Below are 8,767 nucleotides of genomic sequence, written 5' to 3' on the forward strand. Positions count from 1 at the left end.
GGTGTCTATTTGCATACTAAAATACTAACGTTTTGACGTTTTTCATTAACAAAAACTACGTTTTATATTATTATTTCCTGTTATAATGTGTGTCGTTGTACTTAATCCTTATTGAATTAACAATCCTTTACTTAATTATGTACGTTTTCTTTTCTTTATTTTGTGTTTGTTCTTTTAATTTGTAATATTTCTTGAGCCACTTTAACTGCGTAATTTCCCCCTGGGATTAATAAAGTATTTATGAATCTGATTATTTTTGGGTTTTTTTTTCGTATATTTACTACTTTTCCTAATGAACTTAAACGCACCGAATATTACGTCCGTCTGTGCGGGATTACGTCAGAACGTACGTAGTACGTAAAATTAAGATGGCGGCGTTGGCGTCCTTGATGCTGAAGTCTCGAGCAGGTAAACACGCTTTTACACATTTTGAGCTCCTGTAAACATTTATTTGAGAAGTTAATGCTCTTATTCACACGCTGATATTTCAGTGTGATGACAGATAGTCTTTATTAGTGATCGTAATTGTTAGCAAGTCGCTAACTGTAAAAAAAAAAAAAAAACAACAACTAATAAGCATTGATAATAGAAGAGGACAAACTCATTTTAAACCTGCTTCTACTATTATATCAAATATCATTAACCCCAGCTGGTATACAACCTTAATATTTCTGCATTTGATTTATTATGATAATGTAAATGACTGTACAGTAGGGCTGGGACGATTTGATTTAGTCCTGTTTCGGTTTGTTCAAAATGCTTGGATGTCGATTTGATATATACTGTGATTCTGATTTACTGAGATTAGATAGCAACGATTATTGTGATTTTAATTTCTTTATTTTCTTTCTACTGAAACAAAAGTTGAATGATACACTTTTAGAAACAGTATGAGTTATAGTTCCAAAAAAACTGGCACATTAAAGTGAACCACACTGCATGTTGAGTTAACCTATGAACATACTGTATATAGTACACACATGGGGGAACTTTATAAAATGTATTCTGGGGAATAGAATACATTTGTGATTGTTACACATCATGAATTGGTAATTTTTTGTCTGTACTGTACAGCCATTTGAAGAACAGACAAAGTAAGAAGTAGAATCATGCGTAAATATTTATACGATCAGGATTTTTGGGCCGATCAGTGAGTTTAAAAAAAAACGCTCACCGATCATATGAAGTCAGGTTTTTTTTTTAGATAACGTAGGTCAGAACACATTAGTTGTTATGCTGCAAAGCAGAGCTGAAATTAGCATCACATGTGAATATTTTTAAATCGAAGGCACTTTTTTTTCTCTACTGCGTATGATTGAAAGAGAGATTTATGGTCATGTTGTTGATGTAATGTGTTTGTTGATGATTTTAAATGTTCTTATAGATTTTAAGCTGTTGAATGTTTTCTGTTGCACTTTTTGATCATGTAAAGCACATTGAGTTGCCTTGTGTATGAAATGCACTATACAAATACATTTTCCTTGCCTAACGTCCAAATTCCTTCTATACTACCTGATACAGATTCACGTAAAATCAAACAGTTCCTTGTTTGCGACCTAAACGCAGCCTTGTGACTCTGTTGACTACGTTCATGCAGGACCTGAACACAACATTGCAAGCGTCACGGCTCCGTTTTTTAAAATGCGATGCAGACTGAGCACTTACAGGTGTAAATGTGAGCTAAAGCATTTAATTTAGTCCCTGAACAGCAGCTGTGTTGACTACAGAGAGTTGGAGATGAAGCTGTGGGGGCAGAACACACTGGAACTACGTGAAGCCTCCATTAGCATTAGCATTAGCATTAGCATTAGGAGAAAACATATATTTACTGACTGTGGCATCGCAAAACCTGCTGTTACTCATAGTCCGTATTCACAGGTGCACAGCGGGGATGGGGCGCATACATGGAAACAAAAGTAAACAGGAGTTCATCGTTCTGCTGTAGGACTCACTATTTTAACATGCTCAGGCTAAATAAACTAAACACACACACACACACACACACTAATAGCAGACACTGTCCCGCTTCCAGAACCTGTAGAATGAAGAAGTAGTGTGGTGCTCAGCTGCTCCAAACGATCCACATTTTTGCCGTTCACTCATAGGTTTTTATCTTTGTGCACAAATACAAGTGAGATACTATAGAGCCGTGTCACATAGAGCAAACGACTCTTCGGTGTAAATGAGATGATAAAACAATGCAATGGGAGCATCTACAAAAAGTTTCTTCACGTCAATGACGTCATTGATCGGATCGGAGAATTAAGCGATTACAGTCGATCACATTAATTGCATAAAATGCAAAATATCGGCCAATCCGATATAGCCGATCAGATCGGTGTAAAGCCTAGTAATTATGAATGTGTGTGTGTTTCCAGGTCTGCTGCTTCCTGCTCAGTCCGTCCTGCTGGACTCCATCAGGTCTGCATCAAAGAAAGCTGGTGGAAGCAGTAAAAACCTGGGGGGGAAAAGCCCTGGACGGAGATACGGCTACAAGAAACAAGACGGTAGCAGCAACATTCCTTCATGATTTCTATCATCTACCTAATAATAATAATAGACCTGTATTATTGAGTCTTTATTTGCTAAAAAATAAGCTCCTTAATGAATTCTATCATCACAGATGTGTTTATGTGGGTAATTCTAAAGGCTCAGATTTTTCCTGGTTGCAGAAAACAAACTTCCTGAAACAGAAATGCTGAGATTTTATCTTCATTTTTCATTATTATTTGTAATTGTTTTAATTTTCAGTGTTTCTCTCAGGACCAGAGTTTATTTGTGTTGATTGGTTTCTCTCAAATAAACTCCAATTAAAATAATTACATTTAAATAACAAAATAAAAACTTTGTCAATTAAATAACATAATATTAAGGTTGAATGAATAAAGGCAGAAAACTGAAACACAGAAATATATGATTACGCCATTTATTAGTAACATTGCAGTTATGGCTCTGAATGTTACTGACCTGACTAAAATGAAAACATTGCAATTACATAAATAAATATTAATCAGGGTTTTCTCCAGTGCTGTTGAGCACAGGGTCCCCTGATGTTGTAATTTTGGATGTCACTCCATACGGTGTGTTTTCAGCAGCTTGGAGAGCTTTTCTTGTCTTTGTGTTAAACACAGTTTGACTTTCAGACGTGTTGTTTTAACTCTTTCTTTAATCTGAATAAACCAGAAACACAAACATCAGCCTAAGGGTGTGTCATCTGACAATATTAGATCGTTATGGATTTAAACATGACGACAATCTTCCAAGTCACGGAGATCGTAGAAACATCTGTAGTTCACATTTAACCCTCGCGGTGCCGAGTCTGCGTCATATGTCTGTGGTCCATTCTCTGCCAAATCACATCATTTACTAGTCAGCATGTCAGCATTACAGACACCGAAGAATTATTAAGCACTTTAACAGGGCAGAAGTACACTTTACTCCCCCACAGTGCACTGACACACACAGTCAGCTGTGTCAGTGACTGTCTGTCAGAGGCTCAGTGTCGATGTCTGTCTGTCTGTTAAACTCTATCAGTTGTGAGCGTTAAACACTGAGAGATGTTTGAGGAAACACTGCATGTGTTTCTCTTCTCTAACTAACTCTCTGTCTCTCCTCAGCAGAGATCTGCTGCTGCTGCAGCTAACGGAGCTGTTTACACATTCTTAAAGAGACAGTGTCCTGAATGTGATTTACTTTAAAAACTACTTTCAACAACTCAGAGCTGCCCTGAAAAAAATCATCACTACCTCATTTAATCACATTTCAGCCTTAATGAAGGAAAAAGTCAAAGTAACACAAAATGTTGTTATTGTGCTGCGAGTGATTAATAAAAGGTCTTTGTGGCTCCACTAATTATTGTTTTTCTTGTAAAACTATTGAAAAAAAAATGTAGTTTATATATATTTGTATTTTGAGGTGTGTTGCCTTAAAAACAGATGTAAATCACTAGACTGATACACTGCCTTGTTATGTAGCAAGTGATGCTAATGCTAATGCTACACTACTTTAGTTAAACAAAGTAAAAAGAATGTGTGTGACTATAAGAACATGTCAGCCTTTTTGTTTGATGTTAATTGTACTTAGAACCAGTTTGATAAATTGCTTGCATACAATTTTAAAAATATTTGAAAATGACCTTGTCTTAAATCATCTTTTATTCCTTTTTTCCATTTAGGGCCATCATTTTAAGAAGGTGAATTGGTTTGTTTTATTGGTAAATAACTTTAAAATAGTCAAAATGATCTGAATGAAAAAAAAAAAATGTGATAAAATCGTGATTGTGATTTTACAAAAAAAAATTATGATATGATTTTTTTCCCATATCGCCCACCCCTACATCAGCCTAAGGACCCCTGCTACCACTTAGCTGCCCCCGATGCTGCCTGTGTGATCCTCCTCTTGGTAACCCATAATCAGCATCTATTATAACACATGAAGCTGCTCAACATTCATAACTCATCATAGTCTCAATATTACTGCAGGTCCCACATAAAATAATACCTCATTTACATTTAAAGAGTGTCTTTGAATCACATGTTGTGTTGTCACTACAGTGTGTATGAGTATTTATTAGTATTTATTATTATTATTATTATTATTATTTATTAGTATTATATATATATATATATATATATATATACATACACTGACTACATTATTAAACTAATAACTTTAAAGTAAAACTGGAACAAAGATTAAAAAATACATTTTGAAAATGTTCTTCGCTGGTCAAAAACCTGAAAATGCTTCAAAAAATAAATCGATGTAAAAAAAAAAAGATGCAAATATTTATTTAGCAGTGACATTCCAACAATGCACAATATAATATAAAATACTAAATATGTTTAAGTTGACCCATTCCTGTGTACAACAAATAATATTATATAGGCCTGACTGACACGTTGGCATGTGCGCCACGAACAGCGCCAAAATATTTGTGGCAGGTTGCTATGAATAAATAAATGAATGTATGTATGATATGGCAGTATATTAATATATTTGTCCTTTTTCTATCATAACCACATGTTGTTTGTGTTCCGTCTACAGGAGACTCTGTCCATGCTGGGAACATCCTGGCTACACAGAAGCTGCTACGCTACCATCCAGGAGCACATGTCAGTCACCCTGATCACTGTCTTTGTTTTTAGCCTCACATTCCATCAGGGTCACAAAGGGGTGGAGCATTGGGAATATTCACAAATTCATGGGAATTATTTGGACTTGGACTTGATTTTATATAGCGCTTTATCACCACTGAAACAGTCTCAAAGCGCGTTACATATCAGCTCATTCACCCAATCACTCTCACATTCACATACCAGTGGGACAGGACTGACATGCAAGGCACTAGTCGACCACTGGGACCAACTTAGGGTTCAGTGTCTTGCCCAAGGACACTTCGACACATAGTCAGGTACTGGGATCGAACCCCCAACCTCTCGATCAGAAGACGACCCACTACCACCTGAGCCACGGTCGCCCTTATTTGTTGCATCACTTCGTAAAACATGACTCAGCATTAACCAGCTTCACCTGCTCAGAGCGTTTAAACATCTGATCAAAGCTACAGAAGATAAAGTTGTTCTGTTGTTGTGAACGAGATCATCAATACCAGGGATTGTAGAGTCTGAAACATCATAGATTATTGATAACTTCTGATACTGTAAATTATTCTGACCCCTAGTGGTGAAATATCACTTTTTACACATGGTGTGTCTTAAACATTTGTTTTTGTTTAATTATTATGGTCTGGAATGATGTCATCAGGATCATTTAAATTAGGTTAAGTTGATCAAAAGTTAATCAATATATCAATATCTACCTTTTTAATTATATCTGACTGTACTCGTTATTTTAAACATACATTGTTGTTTTCTTTTTTAATAGTATTTATTTTGTTTCCTCACAGTACAATTAATATCATCCTTTTAATTGCACCTTACTTTATTTTTGACACACATTTTTGTTTAATTATGGGTTTTTTATTTATTAGTATTTTGTTTCCTCACAGAAGTCACAGGAAAATGTATGTGAAAAACACAATTTGGGAAAAAAAACACATATGCATTTAAATGTATAAAATAGTTTTAAAAATTGTAAATCGAACCGAAATCGCAATATCGTTCAGAAAAATCACAATTAGGTTTTTTGTCAAAATCGTGCAGCCCCACCATTTATTATAGAAAGTGTCTGGAGGTACGTTAAATGTAGCCATAGCCCCTGAGACTATAGATACATTTGTTAAAAACACTGACATTTTACAACAAAATAATCCAAATACTTTGACTAAAATGTTGAAAGTCAGACTAGGATCAATCATCAGTTCTACTTAGAACCAAATACATTAGTTTTCAGCAGAATAAAGTGGTTTTAAGTTCACATGGAAACTTTCCACTCCTATGGTGTGACGTCTACACAGATTAAATCATTGTTTTATTTAAAGCACTTAATGGAGTCCATGATCAGCTTGTTTGGTCTGGTTTGGTTCCAGGTGGGGATGGGAACCAACAACACGCTGTTTGCTCTGGAGGACGGCCTTGTGAGGTTCACTAAAGAGGTTTACATCCCCCCACCACGGAGCCCTGAGGCCACCAAGGTGATCACCAAACTACCCAAAGGAGCCGTGCTCTACAAGACCTTCATTAACGTCCTGCCCAACAAACAGGAGGGAAAGTTCAGACTGGTGGAAATGGTCTGAGGGCGGACCCCGTCATCACACTAGTTCACTATTTCACTGGTGGAGACACCTGGACTCTCAGAGACGTGATCATCAGATCATTTATCTTCATAAAGGCTCAACATGTTCATCATGACTCCTGTGTATCTGCTACCACTGTAGAAAGTGTAAGGTCAAAGGTCAACGTGGAGAAGATGATCTGTGTACAAACAGGATGTGCTAATAAACATTTGTATGACAATAATCCACATTAATCTGTTTGGATCTGAAAAACAACAGGAGGAATTAAACTTCATTTAAAAAGTATCTCATGTTAATCTCTGATTCCTGATCAATAACGACTCCACAAACTCTTCAAAAAACAGCCTCGTGTTGAATATATTTGACAGAATGAGATCCACAGTGAAACGCTGATATAAACCACTAGGGTTATTGCACGGGATGCAATTTCAGGAAATTTGGCAGAACGGTATAGTTGGTGAAAAATTTAACGTGTAGTTTTTTGACACTTTCAAGACTCGTTAGTGCCACCTAGAGTTTATAACTTTAACTAACTGGATGACATTCAGTAGGTATATGCATTGGACCGTGACTAGCAAAAATGGAATTTGGATCTATAACCTAAATTCAACAGGAAGTCAGCAATTTTGAATTTAGCGGGCCAAATTTAGCACTTTTTCTAAATTTTTGGCCAAACCACACCGTCTTTAAAGGCAAACTCCTCCTACAGCGTTCATAATTTCCACATGAAATTTAGGATTTATGTTCTTGACAAGTTGGAGACAAATCATGTTCAGAACGATGAGTTTTTACCACATTTCCAGGCCTATAGGGGGTGCTAAAGTTCTATCGATTTTAAAACTAGAAATTTTTGAATAACTCAGCCAAAATTCATTCAATCAAAAGCCAAAGTCATGTGCAGAACGGGAAACATGCTCCGCACGCAATGACATGACAATTCACACAATGAGTCTTACTGCCCCCTGGTGGTGATAGAAAAGCAATTTTTTTTCATTCTACTATGCACTGTTGACAGTTTTTAACTCACTTCCCAAATGTGTTCAGAAATGCTCTGGAAGAGTGGACGATCATTTGTCAGGAAGATGAGAGGTTTTTAACAGAACGCACTTCCTGTGGCAGATGTCTCAATGGGAGTTGTTAGAAATCTTTGTAAGTGATGAAACCTGCCATGTATGTAAAGGGTACCAAAACCTCAAATTTAAAAATTTTTTGTAATTAATTTTTTCAAAATTTGCTATAGCGACCCTTTGAACTTTTAAATAGCAGCCCCTCGCACACATTTGCAGTAGACGTCCCAAAATTTACAGGCTTATAGAATCTATTAAGATGCACAAAATAACCTCTTGAAACCTTGTTTTAATTAATAATCAAAATTAATAGATATTTTTTTCTATTGTTTTATTCATACTACTGAATGTAAACATAAATGGATTTGTGGGTTGTCACAGAAGCTCATACATTTAATTCAGCGTATTTACACTTGTATTTCTTTTACTGGTTAAACTGGTGCTTAGACCTGATCCTCCATCAGCATGATTACAATTTAATTTCAGGCTTTTATTCAAAGTGACGTAAAACACAAGCAGAACAAGTGGGATTAGAACCAGTGACCCTCCTATTACTAACCTGGTTAGTGTTACCCCATTACTGCCCTCAGTGGTAACTGAGGGGCCCTTGGTCTGATTGTGTGGTCCCCAAAATAAATACACAAAATGACAACAAATATACAGAAAGATGACCAAAAACACCCATTATGAGAGAAAAATACACATTTTGACAACAAAAAGGATGGCAAAAACACACAAAATGACAGTTTAATACACAAAACGATAAAGAAAACACACAAAATGACAGTTTAATACACAAAATGATAAAGAAAACACACAAAATGACAGTTTAATACACAAAATGATAAAGAAAACACACAAAATGACAGTGAAATACACAAAACGATAAAGAAAACACACAAAACAACAAAGAAAACACACAAAATGACAGTTAAATTCACAAAACGACAAAGAAAACACACAAAATGACAGTGAAATACACAAAACGCTAAAGAAAACACAC

At 35.8% G+C, this 8,767-nt stretch overlaps 1 protein-coding gene across 1 annotated transcript; it reads left to right on the plus strand.

Moving 5' to 3' along the window:
* The first annotated feature begins 344 nt into the window (after nucleotides 1–344).
* On the plus strand, nucleotides 345–6,920 carry mrpl27 (mitochondrial ribosomal protein L27). Its single transcript, XM_028476557.1, has 4 exons — nucleotides 345–408; nucleotides 2,379–2,507; nucleotides 5,047–5,114; nucleotides 6,491–6,920. The coding sequence occupies exons 1-4, from the start codon at nucleotides 369–371 to the stop codon at nucleotides 6,695–6,697; spliced, it is 444 nt and encodes a 147-aa protein (XP_028332358.1). The 5' UTR covers nucleotides 345–368; the 3' UTR covers nucleotides 6,698–6,920.
* Nucleotides 6,921–8,767: the final 1,847 nt, after the last annotated feature.

The sequence above is a fragment of the Gouania willdenowi genome, chromosome 19, assembly GCF_900634775.1.
Source record: "Gouania willdenowi chromosome 19, fGouWil2.1, whole genome shotgun sequence".
In the NCBI taxonomy this organism is placed as follows: Eukaryota; Metazoa; Chordata; class Actinopteri; order Blenniiformes; family Gobiesocidae; genus Gouania; species Gouania willdenowi.

Bases quoted from the DNA above. Each gene is read 5' to 3' on its own strand.
- mrpl27 (XM_028476557.1), top strand. From the start codon at position 369: ATGGCGGCGTTGGCGTCCTTGATGCTGAAGTCTCGAGCAG. The intron at 409-2,378 runs GTAAACACGCTT...GTGTGTTTCCAG, and splicing joins GATGCTGAAGTCTCGAGCAG to GTCTGCTGCTTCCTGCTCAG. The intron at 2,508-5,046 runs GTAGCAGCAACA...TTCCGTCTACAG, and splicing joins CGGCTACAAGAAACAAGACG to GAGACTCTGTCCATGCTGGG.